Source organism: Macrobrachium rosenbergii, chromosome 21 (genome assembly GCF_040412425.1).
Source record: "Macrobrachium rosenbergii isolate ZJJX-2024 chromosome 21, ASM4041242v1, whole genome shotgun sequence".
NCBI classification, from domain to species: domain Eukaryota; kingdom Metazoa; phylum Arthropoda; class Malacostraca; order Decapoda; family Palaemonidae; genus Macrobrachium; species Macrobrachium rosenbergii.
Window position 1 is genome coordinate 60,911,103 of NC_089761.1, and position 22,507 is coordinate 60,933,609.

Below are 22,507 nucleotides of genomic sequence, written 5' to 3' on the forward strand. Positions count from 1 at the left end.
TGGCATATCAAATGCAGGACAGATCCCAAGAATAAGTTTATCATAAATATATTACTATGCAAAAAGAACCAAAGACTTTCGAACACCTGAACGGTGTTCCTCATCATCAGTTAACGTTAAAATGCAAAGTGAGGTAGTTTTTCTTATGAAATAGTTTTAAAGTGGGGCGGGGCGAGAAGATAACAGCCCATCACGGAAGTGCTGGTTCGGGTGTTATGTAATAAAATTCAACAGGCAGTTGTGCCAATCTCCTTGATCTTCGTACTTGCGATGTTGCATGATTGCATCTGCCTGCGCTGCATGCCATAGTCGAACCATCCACAGGACTTCGGCTATCTGGAGAGAGAGGGAAAGAGAAGCAGAGCATCAGGGTTCACACGGTCAACGTCAGTTTTGAAATTAAATTGTTTGATGTAGTGTTTGGCAATAAACCAGTTGATGAAAGGGTCTTCATTAGTAAATGACTTATTATCTTCGAACGATATTCCCATGTTTATGGCAGCACCTTCAACTAATCTTCTCACGTGAGAATCGTCACTTTTAAAAATATAGACCACCAAAATGTGGGGTGGTGCACGAACTTTTTTTAAAAGTGACGATTCTCACGTGAGAAGATTATTGAAGGTGCTGCCATAAACATGGGAATATCGTTCGAAGATAATTAGTCATTTACTAATGAAGACCCTTTCATCAACTGGTTTATTGCCAAACACTACATCAAACATTTTAATTTCAAACTGACGTTGACCGTGTGAACCCTGATGCTCTGCTTCCTCTTCCCCTCTCCAGATAGCCGAAGTCCCTGTGGATGGTCTCCACTATGGCACCTATGCAGCGCAGGCAGATTTTCAACATCGCAAGTACGAAGATCAAGGAGATTGGCGCAACTGCCTGTTGAATTTGGTATTACATAACACCCGAACCAGCACTTCCGTGATGGGCTGTTATCTTCTCGCCCCGCCCCAATTTTTAAAAAACTATTTCATAAGAAAACTACCCTCACTTTGCATTTTGACGTTAACACTGATGAGGAACACCGTTCAGGTGTTCGAAAGTCTTTGGTTCTTTTTACATTGTAATATATTTACCATATAATTGTGGATTTTTATTACTCAGATTGTTTTTCACGAAATTGTGAATCTATTAGCAATAAGTTCATCACTTAAAATCTTCCAGTGACACTTATGGGCTAAACTAAGAGAAAAAGCCATGCTGACATAAAACCAACTTAATCATCATCATCAACATCAGAAATAAATGAGATAACTCCTGAACACCTATGTGTACTTTTACATCACCCCTCGACAGAGATGTCGTTGAATACACCGCACCTAAATTATTCAGTGAATTGCTCCAAGAACGAAAAAAAAATATATGAAGAATTGAGAAGTTAAAGAAAAAGCTAAACCCCTATCTATTAACAACCATATATGACACGGAAGGACAAGTTATTAAAAAAATAAGCTACTATAATCAACAAATAAATGGGCTCGCAGGATAGGCTGAATGACATCTACAAAGCTCTCCAAAACGAAACAAGGATGATGATTACTAACGATGAAAAGAAAAGTTTTACTTGACAGAGGCTTGAGTACACATTATTCGGTTCACTGGACTACATTTTTCAAATAAACCAGATATGTCTCAATTATTACATGTATCTTCTTCTTCTTTTAACGTGCTTTTTTCCCATTTTTTTTTATAAAACGTGGAATCAGTCTCACTTATCAGATACATTATGTCTTTTGTTATTTTGATTGATTACATTCTATATCCACTTAAATGAAATTCATGGATTACAAACATGGTTATATGTAGAAAAGATTACAAAGTAGTTTTCATCGTATATTATACAAAACAATACCTTCAATGTAGACTTGCTTTGAAATTTCTACCCCATAAATTGAGAAGCATGTATGATTCTCTATTGCTTATGAATTTCTAGCTTAAATTTTCTGTATTTATAAAAAGACAACTTGACGTTGTAAAACTATCAGAACCTGGTTTACGTGATACAAAACGTCCAAATTTTCAAAGGCATCCGTTTAGAGAGAGCCATTACTCTCCCAAATCTGTTTGGTGGAAAAATGAGAAGCAGGATGACTCAAGGGGGAGGAGAGGCTGAAGCCGCTGAACCAATCCAAACGAAGTTTACACCGAAGATCGCGACCGACAGCCAATCAGAACTCGCATGCAATCCAAGTTATCATCAGATGTGACGTTAGCGGCGGCTGCCAGGGCGGAGGAAGTGTTTACACCCAGTTGGCGATAAGAGAAAATTCAGGTTTATGGTCATTGAGGCCTTCGTGTTCGTGAAAAATGACGGGAAGACTGCCGCCTTGCATCGTGGATGTGGGTACTGGGTGAGTGCCAGGCGCCGATGCCCTTCCTTGACCCCCGAGTCTTGAGCCACAGTTGTTTACTCCTGAGAGGACCCTACACTAGTGTCCGTTCCCAATGCCTAACATCAGAGTCTAAAGGATTGCTATCCTACGTCCACGTAGCCTCACCCTACGTATGAAGGATGCTGGGCAATTCATATTTAGGTGTTCTGGTGGCAAATCAAGTCCCTTTGGGTGTGCTAAATGCTCAGAAGCTTAGGGCAGCCTCATTTTCTAGCTTGCTAGCCTAGGTAGTCAGGCTAAATTTTTTTTTGCACAATTCTAGTCAACATTAGTCTATAAACTGTAATCACATTCCAAACATATGATTTGTAATATCTTTTGATGTGTCCCTCGAGCGTTTTCCGAGGTTTGTTGTCTTGGTAGAACTAAGCAAGAGCTCTGCATTGGGTATCACTTTGGAAATTGATTTTCCCTGTAGTATTTTGGCCGCTTACCAAGAATTTACCTTTATTTTTGGTCGGCCGACTGTAATTAACCTCAGAAGTTGTATGCTGGCCATCCTGGTATTCTATCACACATGCAATGGTATAGGGGAGCTTTTGGTAAAAAGGAGTTCCTTCACTGGGCCGTTTGGGGCTCTACCCCCCCGCTAAGTAACACAGCCGGTAATTCTAAAAAAGGCTGTCCACGGTCAGCTAGCCTATGGCAGTTGATGTTTTCCTGTGTTATTTTACATGCTGAACAAGAATTTAAAATAATATTTTGTCGGTTGGCTTTAACTAAAGTGTAAGTGACCCTTGAAAACTGCACGTCTGTACCAGTGTGTCGCACACAGCTCAGGGTTAAATTACAGTTTAGCAGCAGCCGACCAGCAAAATATTACCTTAAACTCTTGTAAAGCAAGTAAAATAACATAGAAAAATGTCAGTTACCATAGTCTAGCTCCACTGCACACTATTCGCAGCTTTCGTAAACAGGAAACAAAACATTACCATTTCCGCTTTCAACTTGGGTGGCCTCTATAGGTTGCCGTAGCAGAACGGCGCTGCATGCCTTACCTTCATTTTTAAAGATTCCTGCAAGCTCATATGTTCTGGCAAGAGGTAATTACTTTAAATTCTTGTTCACCAAGAGAAATAACATAGGAAAACGTCAGTTGCCAGTCTCTCGCAGTTCTCTCTGAGCTCAGAAATCCGGCAACTGCTGATTGGTGAACCAAAAGCCAGCGCATGCGTGTTAAGGCTTAGAATCAGCAGTACTAGTAATGAATGAAAAGTGCCTTTGGAACGGCTGCCACTATCCATTTATTCACCCTTCTTTTTACGCTTGTTTTTCGTGTTCCAAATGACATACATAACAGGAAATACAACAGTAAGGTACCGAAACCTTTTCCCAAGTTATTTACCCCACCAAAATACCCAAATTCCCAGCGGGTCTTCTTTACTGTTAGCTATTCTCGAAAGGGTTTTGCCACACCAGTTTTAAGATAATTTACAGCGTAATTACAGCTAAGCAACAAAATATTAGGTATTTTACTTATGGACATTAATTGCTTTCAACATAAAATATAGGTTTTTCTGTTGTATTATGATGTGATTTGAATGATTTTGAGTTTATTTCCATCGCAAATGAATACAAATCCTTCCACCACCCTCCCCTTAGATAACAATTTGGGGACTCTCCTTTAGGAAGCGGGTTTTGGGTGGGGGAGACAAAGTAGGTAAAAACAGGGCAAAATGGAGGAAAAACCTAAATATAACACTCAAACATATAAAAAACCCCGGACCGTATACAGCTATACACTGAATTCGAAATACATAAAACACTTGAAATGGGAAAACCCGAGCCAAGAATTTTACATGAGAAAATGGCATACAAATGCACTATATGACCAGTTATTGCACGTACATTGTAGTTGTGCACTAACCTAACCTTAATTTTCTGACCTAACCTGTCACTGAATATATCTGCACCTGGATGAGCATGTTCGGGATATGCACCACCATGATATTTGCCTATTACCCAAAATAATCAGCTCAAACAAGAGTCACACAACTGAATTTCACTATCCATACCTTTTAAAACTGATGGCAAAAGAAAATCCTTGGTCTGTTGGAACCGTTTGTTTTCTGATTGGTTAACAATGAAAAACGTCATAAATTGACAGCCAGTTACATAAAGTGTGACAATTGACGCTGTCATCTCTTTAACGAGGACCAACCAAACCATAGCATTTGGAGAGAATCAGGTATGTTTGCAGATGGCAGTTGTAGATTGGCAATTGTCGAAACAGTGGCCTGAAGCACCTGTCTTCGAATGGCAAAACGTGTATTAGTAATTCCAAAACGTTTGTTATTGGCTGAAATCAATAAGAGTTAGTTTGCGACCAGGTGATTTGAAGTGGTTGTCGATAACAAATAAACAAATGAACAAACTCAGGATACTGATGATTGGTGTAGAAGGCAAAATTTAAGACGTCATAAAATTACTTCCAATAACAGAAGTTGAAAGGTGGAGCCAACAACCAAAACAGATGGGTTCTATGGCATCATCTGAGAAGATAAATTTACCACCTACTAGAATGAGATTTACTAAGCACCTAGTAGAATGAGATTTACAAAGCTGCCTGGTAACATTGGACTTCAACTTTTCCTCAGGTGAACTCGCTAACGACAGTTCTTGATTTTTATAAGAACTAGGCATTTGCGACAGATAATATTATACAGAAATACTACAAAACACTTCCTTAACATAGTGAACCAAGTTAAAATACGCTACATTATTAATGTCCATAAATAAAATAATACCAAATATTACTTTAAATTCTTGTTTAGCAGGTAAAGTTCTCTAGAAAAACGTCAATTGCCATAGCCTAGCTCATCGCGGACAGCTAGCTTAGATCTACCACACAACCTGCTAGGTTAAGTTAGGAACTGTTCCATAACAACAACATGGCAGTCTGGTCTTTCTTCCAAGGATTTTCCCCACCCAAAACCATGTTGGATAGATATGAGGGTAATAATAATTGACCGATAGTAAACAACACCACCTTCTTCATCAGCAGCACGAAAAGTATAGGAAAAATCAATTTCCAAGGTGATAGTCCTTGTGTGGAGCTGTTGCTTAGATTTACCGTTCTCTTAGTAAATGGGTAGTTTGTTCAGACACTATACAAGAACCATCATTCCTTTACATTAGGAATTACTTATAGCGGAGCTGGACACAGCCGTTAAACTCTTGAACAAGGTGGTTAGGCTGTAACTACCGTCAGGTAGGTGGGAATACCCGCCTGCCCGGATGTAAACATTCCAGTTTGCTTTCGGCTGTCATGCGCTGCAGATGTGTTTTTGGATCTCTTTGCCTGACTGTTGTTAATTAAGCTCTTTATTATCCCTGTGGGATCCTCCTGTATTTTTTGTACATATTGCGTGTGTTTGATATTTATTAATACAAACCCATGATTGTTCCGACACGATATACAAACCATGAGTCCTTTACATTAGGAATAACTTACGGCGAAGCTGGACACGGCTGTTAAACTCTTGAACAAGGTGGTTAGGCAGTAACTACCGCCAGGTAGGCTGAATACCCGCCTGCCGGGATATAAACATACCAGTTTACTTTCGGCAGTCATGCGTTGCAGACTTATTTTCAGATCTCTTTACCTGACTGTCATTAAGCTCTTTATTATCCTTGTGGAATCTTCCTGTATTTTTGTGTATGTATTACGTGTGCTTGATATTTATTAACACAAACCCACGACTTGTGATAACCTTGCATAAGCCGTCGTTCCCCTGCGTTTGTGTCTCGGGTTTGATGGCCGAGGGCATATTTAGAGGTGCGTAACCGAGTGGTAATGCTTCGCTTCCAGTAGCCCTTTATTTAGATACTGAAGGCGTTCCCCAGTACGTTTGGAGATATTAGATTGGGACGTAATATCTTCGCTACCCTTCATTGATCGGGACGTAAGAGTTCGCTTCCCTTCTTGGGCTCCCGTCCTCCGTGTACAAGGGCATGACTACTTCCTTCATACTTGTGCTGAGTGTTGTTTTCGCTGCCTGCGCTATAGAGTTGCCGGGGGGGGGAGGTTGCGGGTGTCATCGGTAAGTTCCTCTTCCATGGCGCCCTTGGTGGCCTCCCCTCCTTCCTTCTCTTTCTCACTGGAGGTTCTTCCTTAACTCACCTTCAGTAGAGATCTCTTTCCTTTGCCCTTTTCACTCGCACGTCGGGCGAAGACCGCAAGGGGGTTGGGCCGCGGGTGACCTCTTCTAAGGGGCCTCCTCTCGCTGCGTAGGGCAGTTCCCCTCGTAGCGAGAGGAGTCTCCCTCTACCAATCATCTTTGCTTTTTCTTTCAGGTTGACAGTGAGCATCGCAGGCACAGCAGTAGTTGGTTGGATATCTTAGGAGATATCTTGCATGAAGGAGTCTCGATGTTCATTCAGTGTTGCTTTGGGATCGACCACAGTACTTGGTTGGAATGGTATACAGTAGTTCCTGGTCAGGATCATTCCCACTCTTTTCCTGCTGATGTGGATTGATTGCTGTCATCCTTCATGTATGCTGTGGCATTGCCTCTGGCATGTCTGTGGTCCATCTGCTCCTGCTGTTTCCTGTGTTATGCTTCTGTTAACTCGACGACAGTCTCTGGGCAGCTCTTCCTGGTCTCCTGTGGCAGCTGTCCTGATCGTTCCTGTCGTTGCTGGTGATGTTCATGTGACGTTCCTGGCCGTTGCTGTAGCTCCAGCCTTCTGAATCGCTTCCTTTACATTACATTTTATGCCCGCCTCATGCCACCCCTCAATCTGAACCTGGACTGAAAGGCAAACTGGAATGTTTACATCCGGGCAGGCGGGTATTCCTGCCTACCTGGCAGTAGGTACTGCCTAACCACCTTGTTCAAGAGTTTAACGGCTGTGTCCAGCTTTGCCATTAGTAATTCTTAATGTAAAGGACCTCAGGTTTGTATAGTTAGGAAAAATACAATTTACTTTCAAAAATTGTGATTTTAGAGATACATCAAACCTCCCCCCACTTATATGCTACAGATTCAAGGGACCACTATGAGAAAGTAAGGTGTTGTGGATGGGGAAACTCAAAATGAGTGAAATGCAAGGATGGATTTAACCTAACCTAACATAAGGGGCTGGGTTTTTAACCAGCTGGTTGCCGAGTCGTTTCCTTGCTGCAGGGCTTCACTTGGAACCCCACCCAGGGCAGCATCTAGCCAGGGGACATTTCCCCCCTGGTCTCCCCTTGTATTTAACTCCCTGCATATTCCCTTGCCCAAACTCCCAGTTTTTCCAACACCATATAGAAACCATCAGTCCTATACATTAGGTATTACTTAGAGCGAAGCTGGAAACAGCTGTTAAAACTCTTGAACAAGGTAGTTAGGCACTAACTGCCGTCCGGTAGGCAGGAGTCCTGCCTGCCCGGATGTAAACATTCCAGTTTTGCTTTTGACCATCATGCTGTGCAGACGTGTTTTCGGAGCTCTCTACCTGATTGTCTTTAAGCTCTTATTTCTCAGTGGGATTTTTCTGTGTTTTTTTTTGTATATATTGCGTGTGTTTGATATTTAATATACAAACTCACAATTTTGATAGCCTTGCAGTAAGGCCATCTTTCCCCAGTGTGTGTTTCTTGGGGTCAACAGCCTTCTGTCTTTTTGCTCCAGCTGCCATGGCGGCCAGTCACCGGGCCGCTCCTGCTATGCCTCCTCCCCCAGCTGCCTGGTTGCTCCTATCGCTGCTGCTGATGTTCCTGAAGCTCCTGCTGGCAGGGCCGCTCCTGCCGTGCCTCCTGCCTCAGCTGCCCTGGTTGCTCCTGTTGTTTCTCCTAGTGTTCTTGTCGCCTAGGCCGCTCCTGTTGCACTTCCTGATTTAGCTTCCCTGGTGGTTCCTGTGCTTCTGACCACCATCCTGTAGAAGATGTCAGAGAAGAGATCGAGGAAGAAGCCCTGTGCAATGTAGTCATCTTCTTCAGCTCTATCTTTGACTTCGTCTTCTGCTGCCTTCTCTTCTTTTGAGGCTTGTTGGCTGAAGAAGAGGAAGGCTGCCTCCTTTCAAAGAGAAGCAGTGGGATCTCTCTTCGTCTCTTCCTGGACTTCGGGCTTGGGAACCAAATGACTTACCCCAGGGTCTTGCATTTCAGGAGTTGTGGGTGCGCAGACTTCGGTTTGTGCTACCGTCACCATCTTAGGGGTTCTGCTTCTAGACTGGTGCTGTGGTGGGTACTCGAATTTGTCAAGTCACACCAAGTGCTTGAGAATTTCGGAGTCTCGTGCATCCCGAACCAGTATCGGAGAGACCTCTCAGTGTCCCAGTTCAGGCACAGGCCAAGAGAAAGAATCAAGATATGCAAGTGTCTCGGTTCTTCCTGTCAGTACTGCCAGTGCTCAGTCGGGTTCCCAGCCTGGTATCTCGGTCCAGAGGGTTTGAGCGCCTGGAGAGGCAAGGAAGAGGCTCCCTTCAGAGGTTCTGTGGAACTTCTAAGGAACTACCTCTCTCCGGAGAGGCAGTGTGTTCTCTCGTTTCAAGTTCTTAGAAGTCTGCGAGTAAGACTGGTTCTGTGCCTGTTGCTTTTCGGTTTCCTCAGAAGGAGAGGCGAGTATTCCGGACGATTCTGCTTATGAGATTCGGGAGTCTCGCTGAGTGCTTTGACTCCTTCGCACGGCGAGTCGTCAAGTGTTCAGGATTCTGCAGAATCTCGGGCACACCCCAAATCAGTACTAGGGAGTTCGCTCTCCGGTCTGGCTTAGGCACAGGATGAAAGAAGATATCGAGACATTCAGGTGTTTTGAAACTTCTTGCAGTCTTCGTTTGAGTTCTTGGTCAGTTCCGAAACTCGTGTCTCCAACCCTTGGGTCTAAGCACTCGGGTTAGCAGACAAGAATCCCCTTTAAACCTTCTTCTTGAGGGGCTTTGGCCTCGAAGGAGATTAAAGCAGGTCTTAAGGTCAGCTGTAGTTTACAGCTGAGTTTTCCCAGCTCGGCTTGGCTCCTCCCTGCTTGCTTGCCCAGCCACCCTGATCGCATTTACGTGATAGGTTCATATTGGCTCGGCCCTCTCGCCCAGCCCCTGATCATGTTACAAGACTTGGCTTGGCTTGGCTTGCTTGCCCAGCCCCTGATCACGTAAAAAGACTGGCTTGGCTTGGCTCGGCTTGCTCGCCCAGCCCCTGATCGTATTTATGTGATCGGCTCAGTTTGGAGAACCAAATGCTGTCAAAGTTCTCTTTCCTTCAGGAGACTCAGATCAAGTGAACTTTTCACTTTCTTTGGGTTAGCACTTAGCCGTGGCATTAGCGCTTTCCTTCCTCCATGCTGCTGTCATCACCTCCGGCTGATGATCGCCCGTGGTCGGCCTTTCCAGCTGGTTCTTCTAGCAGGACAGGTAAGAGTGCTTTTTCTCCTTTCCTCTTCCCTCAAACCCTTTCAGTTGCTGGCGGGGGATGCGAGTTGGATAGAGGACCCCAGCAAGTTTTTCTTATTGGATCTACGTCTTGGACTCAGTTCTTGGATCGGCTTGCCGTACATCCGAATAGTTGAGGATGGTTTTCTGGGTTCTGGCGAGGTTATCCCTCCAAGGAGAAGAGATCGGGAGTGTCGTGCCCCAGGAGGACTCAAAAGTCTTCTCCTTGGGGGTGTGCACACCCTTGATTTTCTTTTCACAAAGATCTTCATGCCAGTTCGTCAGCACAGTGATCTCAGGGAGAGGACCATGGCATCCCCTGTGAATTACTCTTCACTGCTCTTTGCAGGGGTTTCATTGGGGCTTCTGCAGTCGTTGCTTGATATAAGGGCATTCTCGACCAGATGAATGCTTTTTCCCTGGACAAGGAATTCACTTTTGATCGAGCCACCCAGTCAAGCTCCTTCCCCTTCCTCTTCCTTGGCAGAAGCGATTCTTCTTGCCTCAGAGGGGTCTTACACCAATTAGCAGATTGTTCTGGCTTTGGCTCTTCTGGACTCAGATCTCTCACTGTTTCTCTTTGCAGTGAAGGGTGGTCTCTCTCGCAACAAGAGACTGCAAACCTGGAGGACACTGCTATGGTGTCCCTCCAGGCAGTCTGCTGATGAATCTGTGATCCTTCGCTTTTTCAAGGCTTTGCCTCCTTGGATGTGATCATTCCTGAAGAGGACTCTGCCTTCTCCCATGTTCCTGTCTTCGGGGGCAGCCAACCCAGCTAGAGCTCGTCGTCTTCGGTGTCCTGTCATCGCTGCCCTGTCATTGCAGCAGAAGCTGGCTCCTTGGGGGCAGCTTCGCCTTCGATTCTCTTCATGGAGAATGAAGATCTGCTTCCAATTCTTAATCGTTTCCTCTCTCGAAGGATGAGGGAGGAATTAGGCTAGTGCTGGATTGACAGGAACCTCTGAATATGCCTGCATATTCTCCTCGTAACATGCTTTTGTTCTCAGATGCACTGACCAGGGAGTGACCAGGGAGTAGGCACACACTTGTAAGACCGTTGTCTTCGAGGTGTGCGACCGAGACGGTAAGTACCTTCTCATCAACATCCTGGAACTCAGGCAGTTTCCTGACCCTCCGAGAGTTTCAGGATCAGTTTTTTTTAGATACTATGTGGTGTTGTTGAGCAACAACACCACAGTAGTGGCATATGTCAACAAACGAGGGTTTCGTTTCCCTCCTGTTGCTTCAGTTGACTTTGCAGATGCCTGAGTGAACTGTGGTGCACTCTGTAGAACTGTCAGCCAGATACATTCCAGGGATGCCTTTGCTGTACCTTCTAGTGTTGCCTCTGCTCACCCCTCCATCGGGGATCAGCCCCTCCACACCCTGCTGAAGGCTCACTGGGGAGGAAGGAGGAGGTTACTTCTCCCGCCCGGAAGAAGTCCTGTCATGGGTCTTCTGACAGAGTGCCTCCCTCCATGGGAGAGCCACAGGGATCTCTTGTGTGCTCTCCCCAGTCTTTGGACTCGGGGCCTGTGTCACAGGACTTGCCGAGACCTAGTGATTCAGGAGCATTGAGGTCGCAGGTCTCGAAGAGTACCCGCATACTCGATACTAGTTCTGGGAAGTCACCTCCCAGAACTAGTGTAGTGCTTACCTGTACCCGTGTCTCTTCAGACACTTGAGTAGAGAAAGCTACCGATGATCGTATTTGCGTGAACGAGCCACTTACCTGGGGATAGCTTCCGCGTATACCAGGCATGAACCTGTTCGCTCTCCTCGGGACAGCCCCCCCTCATGTCCGCTTGTGCAGGGCCACTCTCCTAGACCCTTGCAACCATCGCCACCGCAGGTTGGCGGTCGCCCACAGTTTTCCTCTCATGCTGGGGCTTCGGCCTCCTACAAGACAGGAAAGGGTGCTCGATCTCTCTCACCTGTTCCCTCAACCTCCTGGGGTTATACCAGGAAATGTCAGATGGAAAGAATGGTCTCCGATTGGGACGTCACACATCAACATAGCCCCACCATGAAGGCTCATATTCCGGGTTTGGCCCTTGGATCATCCATACATATGCCCAAGTGGTCGAGAAGGGATCTGGGGGTTCTGCTGAGGTTCTCCTTCCGGCAGGGAGGGTTGATCTGGATGACCATGTTTTGAAAGGACCTGAGGGTCCTCTTCTCCATGATTCGACACCCCTGAGATACAGAGGACCTTTCCAGAGATTGTGAAGTTGATTTGTAAGCATAATGATCTAGGGGAAAGGACCATGGCTGTGCCTGTGGACTGTCCATCACACCTCGAAGCCTTTTGGGGTTCTAAGAAGGAACCCAAAACCTCAGTGGGCCTGCCTAGTCCACACTTTCCGAAGGGGTTTTGGAACAGGTGAACTCTCTTGTATATGGGAAAGGGAGTTCGCTTTGCTCTAACCATTCGGACAAGCTACTTCCTCCTCCTCTGCCTTGACAGAAGTGTTGTACTCCCTCGGAAGGGCAATTGCCAGCGAAACAGGTTGACCCAGACTTGGTTCACTTAGGTCTGGGTCTATTGCTGTAGCAGCGAACCTGAAAGCAACTGTCTTGGCAGCCTTCCAGGCAGTTTCCTGTTTGGACCTCAGGGTTCATTACTCCAGGGAAAGATTCCACCTTTGGGAGACTGCCAATCTGGAGGTAGGGCAGTCACCTACCTGGCCCACCAGATGGCAAACCTGTGAGCGAACTTGGTCTTACTGAGGAAGGACGTTGTCCTGAATCATATTTCCAATTCTGTTGGCCCGGAATCTGCTCTGGCCCTACAGAATGGGCCACTGCTGGGATCTACCTCTCTCTTCCCTCGAGAACAGGTAGATGCTGTGGTGTACAAGCGTAGCATTGAGGATAATGACCGTCTTGTTCACCAGGCAGTGGCCAAAATTGCTAAGTCTAGGGGTGCCCCTGTAGCCCGGCCTTCAGGTCAGGCTAGCACTTCCTCCATGGGCCCTAAGAAGACCCAGGCTTTAAAGGGTTTTCGGGGGAACTCCCAGCCTTCTTCTGCCCACACCAAGAAAGGAGTGCAGTTGTGCCCCTTTCAGCTTTCCTTCTAGGCTGGAAGAGGAGGTTAGGGTAAGAAGAGGAGAGGAGGACGCTAGGGTCAGCATTCCCCTTTACATGCTGCTGTTGGCGGGGGGGTTGCCAGTGGAGCCATTGGCCAACATGGCAGCAATATGGAGCTGAGACACGGGCAGTAGATGTCCTTTGGAAGGGCTACCTACTTCCCTTCCAGTGTCAGCCACCCCTCACCAACAACCGGGTCCATCTCCGTACATATGTATTGGCTCACTGAAGGACCTCGCCATCAGGGAGGAGGTGCAGGTGATGCTGAAGAAAGACACTATGGAAGTCATGATAGATCGGTCCCCAGGCTTTTACAGCTGACTCTTTCTCATAGAGAAAGCAACGGGGTGTTGGAGACTGGTCATAGATCTCTCTTCCTTGAACCGTTTTGTTCGCCAGAATCAGTCCATGGTCCGACTTCATGCTTACAGTGGACCTGAAGGATGTATATTTCCAAATGCAGTACCCATCCATCCGTCTTCTTGCAAATACCTATGGTCTATCCTCTAGGAGATGGCATTCCAGTTCAGGGCCCTTTGTTTCAGGCTTTCAGCCTCTCCTCAAGTGTTCACACGAGTGTTCATTCTTGTGTCAGCTTGGTTCCATTCACATGGGTACATCTGTTGAGGTATCTCAATGATTGACTAGTCCTGGTGAGCTCTCGGTTGCAGTTGCTCCAGGACAGGGATTGCCTTCTTGAGTTTTGCCGCAACCTCGGGGTGGTGGTAAATATTGAGAAGTCTTGCGCCCAAGCATAGGATAAAGTACCTGGGCATGCTGATTGATATGGTAGCAGCAAGGGCCTTCCCTCAGACTCACGTATCAGCAGACTCGGAGACAGCGTAGTTGTTCCTGTCACAGCAGGAACAACCAGCTCAGCAGTGGCTAGTCGTTCTCGGACACCTGTCGTCCTTGCAGAAGCTGGTCCCTCATGGGTGGCCTCACCTTCGTTGTCTTCAGTGTTCACTGGAGGATGAAGGGGTTCTGGTCTCTGGCATGGGATCTCCCGTCCCTCCCCATTGCTCTCTCAGAGGCAGTGAGACAGGACTTAGCCTGGTGGCTGGACAACAGGAACCTCATAATAGGAGTGCCTCTGCACACCCCCTCCCAAGATGCTTCTGTTCTCAGATGCTTCAACTGAGGGATGGGGCACACACCTGGAGGAGTTGCTGGTCTTTGGTGTGTGGAGCCGAAGTGACAAGCACCTTCACATCAGTATCCTGGAACTCAGGCAGCCATCCTGGCTCTCCGATAGTTTCAGGATCGAGTGATGGGACACTTGGCGGTGTTGATGAGTGACAACACTACAGTAGTGGTATATGTCAACAAGCAAGGGGGCCTAGTATCTCATTAGCTTCACCTGTTGACAGGGCAGGTGCACGAGTGGGCAGTAGCACACTCGTTGGGGCTGTCAGCCAGATACGTTCCAGACAAGCTCAGTCGCCATGGTCAAGTGATAAGGACAGAATGGTCCCTTCACTTAGACATCGTGGAAAGGTGGTTCGACATTTGGGGTCTACCTTCCATTGACCTGTTTGCCACTCACCAGAACAGGAAGCTGCAAATGTTTTGTTCCATCGTTCCAGACCAATGGGCTGTAGCAGAGAACGCCTTCCAACACCCATGGGACAACCTGGACACACACCCCTTTTGTGTGATTGACAGGGTAGTCAGCAGGGTAGTGATCACCCCGAATCTCAGAATGACCCTGGTGGCTCCCAAGTGGCCGCAAGCTTTATGGTATCTGGACCTGCTAGCTCTACTTTCCGAGGCACCAAGAGAGTTTCCTCCCTGGCACAACCCTCTGTCTCAACTGTGAGTGCAATAGTACCACCAGTCAGTGGAGTCTCTCACTTCACGGTTGGAGACTATCCAGCATCCCTTGCAAGCGAGAGGGTTTTCTTGCCACACAGCAACAGAGATGTCTGGATACCTGTGACATTCCTTTCCAGCTGTGTACCAGAGTAAGTGGGCCATCTTCTGTGGTTGGTGTCATAGACAGGGCCTCTTTCTGGCCGGAGCTACTATTCAGCAGGTAGCAGACTTCTTCGTCATTGTTCGCTGAGAGAAGCCCTCTCTCTATCAGCTGTGAAGGACTATAGGGCTGTCCTGGGCCTAGTCCTATGCTGAAGGGTGTATATGTCTCCTCCTAACTGGAGATTTCCCTGTTGATGAAGAGCTTCAGAAGGTCTTGCTCTCCCAGGAAACTCAGGCCCCCCCGATTGGGATGTGACTCGTTTTGAGGAGCCTGATTCGTGCCCCGTACAAGCCTATATGAAAGTCATCAGACAGGGATCTGATTCTAAAGACCATCTTCTTGCTTGGCCTGGCTTCGGTGAAGAGAGTAGGCGAACTTCATGGTCTTTCCTTCAGTGCAAAACACTCAAGGAGATGGGGCTCAGTTTCACTCGATTTCGCCCCAGATTTCATAACAATTCTCAGAATCCGTCAGTCCCTGATGCTCGATTCAAGTCCTTCGTGACCCCCTCGCTAGAGGACTTTGTTGCTGATGGTCTAGATGAGATGCTACGCTGTCCTATTAGAGTGCTGTGGTACTGCCTCAAGAGGACTCGACACCTCAGGCCTGAGTGGAGACGACTTTTTGTTAGTACTGGCTCGACCAAGAAAGAAGTGTCTAAGAACACTATCTCTTTCTGGCTTTGTGAAGTGATCAAACGGGCATACTCTGCATCAAGCGAGGACACCAGTACGTTCTGGGCGAGAGCCCATGAACTCTGGGGCATTACTCCGTCCCTTGCATTCAGGAAGAATCTATCGGTTCCTCAGGTACTGAAGGCAGGGGTGTGGTCATGTCAGACCACCTTCACATCCTTCTACCTTCGGGACGTTGCCCACACGTCCATGGACACTTTTTCTTTGGGTCCTGTGGTGGCTGCTCAACAAGTTGTTTAGCTTACCAAGCTCCTCTAAGAGGAAGGTAGCATCTCACCTAAGGTGTTCTGTTGTGTAAGATAGTATGTTTGTGAGTGACTTTCCTTAGCCTTCCTCTCCTTGCAGGCAGAGGGTAGGTTATCAGGCTGTCACATGCTGGAACTGGCATTGATGCAGGTGAATTTCACATCGAGTACCCATTCTATTCTCTGTAATTTTAGATATATATATAGAGGCAATCCCTACCCTCTCTCTAGCAAAGGGAAGTGGGCATGACAATAAATCAGACCCGTTGCTCATACATTGCTTTATTGTCTCCGGTAATCAAGTTTCAACCTAGCCCTTTTTCGAATAATGTGCTCTTACACCCATTCATAGTTCTTCATTGGAGGGGTGGGTAGAGCTCTTGGCTAGCACGCTGTTGGCCTAGTGTTCGACTCTCCGACCGCCAATGAAGAATTAGAGGAATTTATTTCTGGTGATAGAAATTCATTTCTCGTCATAATGTGGTTCGGATTCCACAATAAGCTGTAGGCCCCGTTGCTAGGTAACCAGTTGGTTCTTAGCCATGTAAAATAAATCTAATCCTTTTGGCCAGCCTTAGGAGAGCTGTTAATCAGCTCAGTGGTCTGGTTAAATTAAGGTATACTTAACTTTACATCATCCATTCATTTGAAAAGGCCCAGAAGTCTGACAGCTGAGGACGCAGTTCCTATACTCCGTTCAGCATGTCAGAGGCACGGTTCTCTTCCTTTATCTACCTGACCAGAAAGAAAACGCAGGTGTGGCGAACTACCAGTCATTTCAGAAGCTTAATCAGATTCCTCCACCAAGAAGTAAGCCTTCCTTTGTAAAGACCGAGGATTTGTATATTGTGTTGGAACAAATGACAAATTTTTAAAAGTAATTTGTATTTTTCCTAACCATACAAACCTCAGTCTGATAACCCACCTCATGCCACCCCTCACTTTGCCAAAAGGCAAAGTGAATGCTTAACGCCCGGGTGGGCAGGACTCCCACCTGGCACCTGGTAGTTAACAACTTAACTACCTTGTAAGTGATTTTTTTCCTTATACTTAGAAGTCCTCTTCAGTGCAAGCTGGAATTGGTTCTTGAAATCTGTGCACACACACACACACACACACAGTCATCAGGTACTTTTTCTTCCAGCACACGTGAGACAAGCTGGACACATGCACCTGATTTGCTGAATGATCAACTGAGTGTTAATCACTATGGGTCTCAAGATGACCCTGTTAGTGATTGAGATGCAGTGACAGATACCCTTGTTGTCCACACAAATTCTGTGGTATCACCAGTTGGTATAGATCCTCAGCCTTCATGGTTGGAGCTTAGCTAGCAGCTCCAGGAAAGTTGTCCTCATCAGTGATTGTTGTCCTGGAAGGGGCCTCTCTCCAGTTGGACAAATTGTTCATTGGATCGTGGACTTCCTGGCCTATCTTCATAAAGACAAACTCCTTTCAGTCACTTCAGTGAAAGGTTATTGCACTGCCTTAAATCATTCTTGTGACTGAAGGGCATAGACTTCTCATCCTTGGCAGATTTGTTATACTTGTGAGGAGCTCTGAACAGTCTTGCCCATCACAGGAGCATAGGCCTCCAGATTGGGATGTGACTCATCCTCCACAACCTAACTCTAGCTCAGTATGAGTATGAGCCTATGGGGTATGTCTTGGACTGAGATCTCACACTCAAGATTGTCTTTTTGTTACCATTAGCCTTGGGAATGTATGTTGGCAAGTTACATGGCCTTTTCTATCTTGTTTGACACACTTTCTGGTTCATTCTTAGATTTGTGGGGTAAACTCAGAACCTGCCAATACTGTGTCTGATGAGAGAGTCCAAAGTTTTCCTTCTTCCTCCCTCCCTCCCTGTGGGAGATGATACTTCATTTTTCCAATGAGAAGTTGAGACTGATGAAGGATATAATATCTAGGGACAACTGTATTTATACATTACAGTAGAGAGAAATGTGATCAGGGTAAGATTTTATTATTTGTGCAATTGGCACTGCGAGACAGACACTGGAATTAAGCTTGGTTAATAGATAAATTATGTTTTCTTATTGTCATATTATCCCTTTGTGTAAATATATTAGAATGCAAGTGCATTAGTTTATTTTGTTTTCAGGTACACAAAGTTGGGTTTTGCCGGTAATCATGAGCCCCAGATGATTATTCCATCTGCTGTGGCTATTAAAGAAACAGCTAAAGTAGGAGAACAATCTCAAAGACGATTATGCAAGGGTGTAGAGGATTTAGACTTTTTCATTGGTGATGAAGCCATGGATGCAACTGGCTATGCTGTGAAGGTGAGTTCGCTGGCTAATTATTTAAGTGTTTTACTTGCATGTGGCACTTGATTACAGATTAATAAAACCATTTGGTGTTGACAGTATTTCTTGATTATAAAGGGAATGGGTTGCTAGTAAGTCATACTTGATTTATTGAATTTTGATAGTGTATTAGGAGGAGTTTCCTTGCCAATTACTGTAAAAGATATAAAAAGTACTGTGATAGTTTAAATTATGTTAATTGTCATTTGTTGAGTGAGGATGCTTGGTTTTTATCATTTTGATGTAGTGAGTCCTTCTTTTAAGTCGCTAGTCTTGTATACTGATTGTAAGTGATGCAACTATTTTGTCTTGACAGTACCCAGTACGACATGGTATTGTTGAGGACTGGGATCTCATGGAGAAGTTTATGGAGCAGTGTATTTTCAAATATCTTCGGGCTGAGCCAGAAGACCACTACTTTTTGCTGACAGAACCTCCACTCAATACTCCTGAAAATAGGGAGTATACTGCAGGTATGGAATGCTTTCATTGTAGTGTTAGCAAGCATTTTGGATCCTAATTTGAGAGTAAAGCAGGCCTTACACATAAAGAACTGGCAGCGGGTTTGTCCCACTGGACTGGACGGGCGCTCCTGTCAGGTGAAAAATACCCACACACGCTACTGACTTGCCAGCACATTTCAAGAGGGCTGTAAAAATGGTTACGTAATTTTTAGTCATGTATCATACATACAAGGGAGAGGACGTAGCATTGCTCCAATGTGTAGATAGTTAATTTCCTCTTCCCTCACAGTGTATATGTAATCTATAAATGGTTATATAATGACACCAAGTAAAAGAAAAATAAGTGTGATAATAACAGTGCTATTATTACAAGAGGAAGAGGAGCCTGAAATTAGCAAGAAAAAGCATGATGCATGGGTGAAGACATGGCTGAAAAACAAAAGTTTTCGCACATGTCTTTATTAAAGGAACTGCAGGAAAATAACCCAGATGATTTCAGAAATTACTTCCGAATGACTGACGATGCCTTCAGAGTCCTTTTAGTACTCATGTCTCCCAAAATACTTCTTCTCCTGCCCCAGATCTCTTCGAGTCTAAAACTTTTTCAACACTTTTCGGAATGAACCTCTGAATGTAGCAATTTTTGCTTTCACATAATCTGTGTTTGCATCTTGATCCATTTTCTTACACAATTCAACTAATTGCTCATAAGCTGCCAGTCTTTTTACTTTATTAGAATATTCTGCACTTCGTATTTTCCACAAACATGGCAGACTTCTGTATTTTTCTATAAACTCACACACAAAATCATGAGGTAAATACTTGGTGGCCTGAGACATCCTTTCTCTATAGCACTATTATCTCTATGGAACTGAAGGAAGTACGCATACGCATCACAGACCACTGAATGTTTACGCGTTCCGATCAAGTGACGAGGCTGCATGGTATGTATCAAAATAAGTGGGTCAACCCAGTCATCCTGCTAGTCCATCCCCACACACACACCACAGACTGGTGGGGGATAATGCCAGTCTTGGCTAGACTGACCTGTCCAATTGAACATGTTGACAAGATGAGAGGACTGGTTAGTCTCGCTGGGTTTGTCATTTTTACCCCACATAAACGATAAAGATTGGCCAGTTCATGCCAATCTCAGCACAGTCAGCGCGTCAGTCCTTTACGTGTATGGCCTGCTTAAGGGAGTATACTGCAGGTTTGGAATTCCTTTATTGTAAAGTTAGCAAGCATTTCAGATCCTGATTTTGAGAGTAAGGAAGCATACTGCAGGTATGGGATGCCTTCATTGTTATGTTAGCAAACATTTCAGATCCAAATTTTTGAGAGTAATGGCTACAGACATGTCTCCTCTCTTGTATTTAGGCTTAAGAGCACAACATACTCTTTTTTTATAATAAATCTAACCTACTGTTAAAGTTAGCTTATATCTTCACACCATTAGGTGCAGTCAGCATTCAAAATGAACAAAATAACACTTGGCCAACCCGCTAGGACTGTCTCTGTAATCACCTGTTTCCCACCAGGTGGCTTTGGAATGTTTACATTCTTGTCAGAATTCTTCATGCTGTGTCCTTGTGCAGACAGTGTGCATTAGTGATCATTTTGACTCTGGCTGATTTTCACCTGTGCAGCATTGTGCTTGTTTTCTGTTGTTTGTATATGTAACATAACTGACCCAGTAATTACTGTACATCGCTGTAGTTTCTACTCTTGCAGCAGCTTGAATATCAAAATTTGCCATAACACTTCTTGCTAGAGTAGGTGACTAGACCCTGCCCACTTTCTGGGGGAAGAAGAACATCAACTTAGCAACTGGCTTCAATTTTTGTTTTTGCCGTCCTATGGCTAAACGGTTGTAGGAGTGCAGCTTGGTTTTGGATTTGCTTGGTATCCTCCCTCTTTTGGTGAAGTATTTTGCTTATGGTTGCCTTCGGCAAGTTTATCATTTAGGATTATTCATTTAATGTTACTATTCCAAGCATAGATTTGAATTTTTCTAGACATAGACTGAAAGAGTGAGAATTTGAGTAGACCAGCTTTTTCTTCAACGGGAATTGCCGATCGTTAGATGTTTGTGTTGTTCAGTTGTTATCTAACGAGAATTACCGACTGTGTTGTTTTCCTTTGACTTGTTTTTTATCTGAGTATTTGTAACTTGACTGGTTTTTGACAGTGTCTGATTCTAGCTTGGTTAGTTTTCAGTATTGCACCAAAGGCTGCAATACTAGGTTAACAAAAGCTTTGTATGACTCTCATTCTATTTGCACTTCTTGTAAAGGACAGGTATGCAATATTAATCTCACTTGTGATGAATGTGTAGGTTGGGATGAAAATACTTGGAAGACTTTAGCTTCTCACCTTGCAAAACTAGAAAGAGATAGGAAGCATAAAGCGGCTTCTATAGCCAAGAGTAAATCCTTGGTTAGTCAGGATACAACTCCTAAGTCGGTAAGTGTTAATTTACTTGTTATTTCATCACCTGTATCCAATGTATCTCTTTGTCCAGTCCTCATGTACCACCCTCTTCTGGCTCCCACGCTTCTGAACCCAATCACATCACAAAGCTCAAGACCAAGGTTGACCTAAAGTTTGGTGTTATGGTGAACACAGTGTCCCAATTAGTGGAATCAGTGTTTTTCTATTGGAAAAGATGAGTGAAAAAAGTGTTAGTGAAGTGATAGTGGAGGTGGCTACCTGTCCTGCCAACTCTCCTAGGCAAAGGTCACTGCCAAACTCCCCTAATCCTGGGAGGAGGTATACTGGAAGCCCAAGGGAGGTTGGTGAGGTCTGCCTATAGGTTGTTGCCCCCTTGGTTGCACCTGTGGCATCACAGGAGATGATGGAGAGGCGTTGGAAAGGCGTCTCAGATGTTCATTGCCTATCTTCTAGTCCCGGAATACCCAGTCTGGGCAAGAGGTGCCAGTGGCGTTTCTCTAAGGAGTCTCGTCCCTTGAAAAGGCGCTCGTCGTATTTGGATCAGATGTCACTGCTCCCCATCAAGAGGCCTAGAGAACTTTTTCCTGGAGTCCCAGACCATCTTGCAGTGTTGGGGACAGCCCAGAACACTTTTTATCAGATCATCACTCTGGCTGCCAGATTTTGGCTCCCAAGTGTTCTCCTGCGGCTCACAGGTGCTCTTTGTCGTCTTCCAAGCGTCTTCCCTCCAGAGAGTGCCAGTATTTTTCTGCAGAGTGCCCAGCAGCGCCTGAACTTCCAGTTACTCCCGGATACTCAGTAGTGCCCAAGCGCCCTTTTTCTGAGCGGCCAGGCGCCCGCCTGGTGCCAGACCCTGATTGTTCAGCATATTACTCCAAGCACCTGGCACCAATTCCGGATCTCTGATCTTCTTGTGCGCCTAAGACTGATCCTCTAGTGGCAGAAGAACCAGATCCTTCTCTAACTCCCATTCAGCGTCAGTTGAGTAGTATTTTGGATCTCCTCAAGAAACCTCTGACATCAGTGAAGGCTCCCCCGAACCCTTCAGCATCACAGATGCCCTCGGAAGAGGAGGATTTAGGCCAGCGGTCAACTTTTTCAGGCTATGCTGACCTTTGGAGATATTTCCTGCTGTCCTTCCTGGACTTCTTTTCTCCACGACTCCTGCGGCTCTGCATTCAACATTTTTGATGAGTAAGCCCATTGATTCCTCCAGCCTCCTGAAGTTGGTTCTATCTTCATCCTCAAGAAAAGCTGTGGATGATATTGATGTTTGGCTTTCAGAAAAGCAGGATCAAGGGAAAGCCGCCTTTTATATTTCGCCTTCTCGTCTCTCTTGAATGAGATACCAGTCTTACCAGTCTTACACCACTTGGGAAGCTCCTTCCCTGGGAGTGGCTGCCTTCTCCCAGGGGGACTTCTGAGGCCTTATAATAGATTTGGCACGCAGCTCAGCCTTTGCCCCGCCGAAAATTATGATTTCCTTTACTGAA

The 22,507-nt window shown here is 45.4% G+C and overlaps 1 protein-coding gene across 1 annotated transcript in view; it reads left to right on the forward strand.

The window, feature by feature from the left end:
- The first annotated feature begins 2,083 nt into the window (after window positions 1–2,083).
- The window catches only part of Arp3 (Actin-related protein 3), a 92,530-nt gene continuing 72,106 nt past the window's right edge, over window positions 2,084–22,507 (forward strand). Inside the window, exons 1-3 of the mRNA XM_067123908.1 lie at window positions 2,084–2,363; window positions 17,892–18,072; window positions 18,413–18,569. Of these exons, the coding sequence (XP_066980009.1) occupies window positions 2,320–2,363; window positions 17,892–18,072; window positions 18,413–18,569 (382 nt within the window). The 5' untranslated portion in view covers window positions 2,084–2,319. The remainder of the gene's footprint in view (window positions 2,364–17,891; window positions 18,073–18,412; window positions 18,570–22,507) is intronic.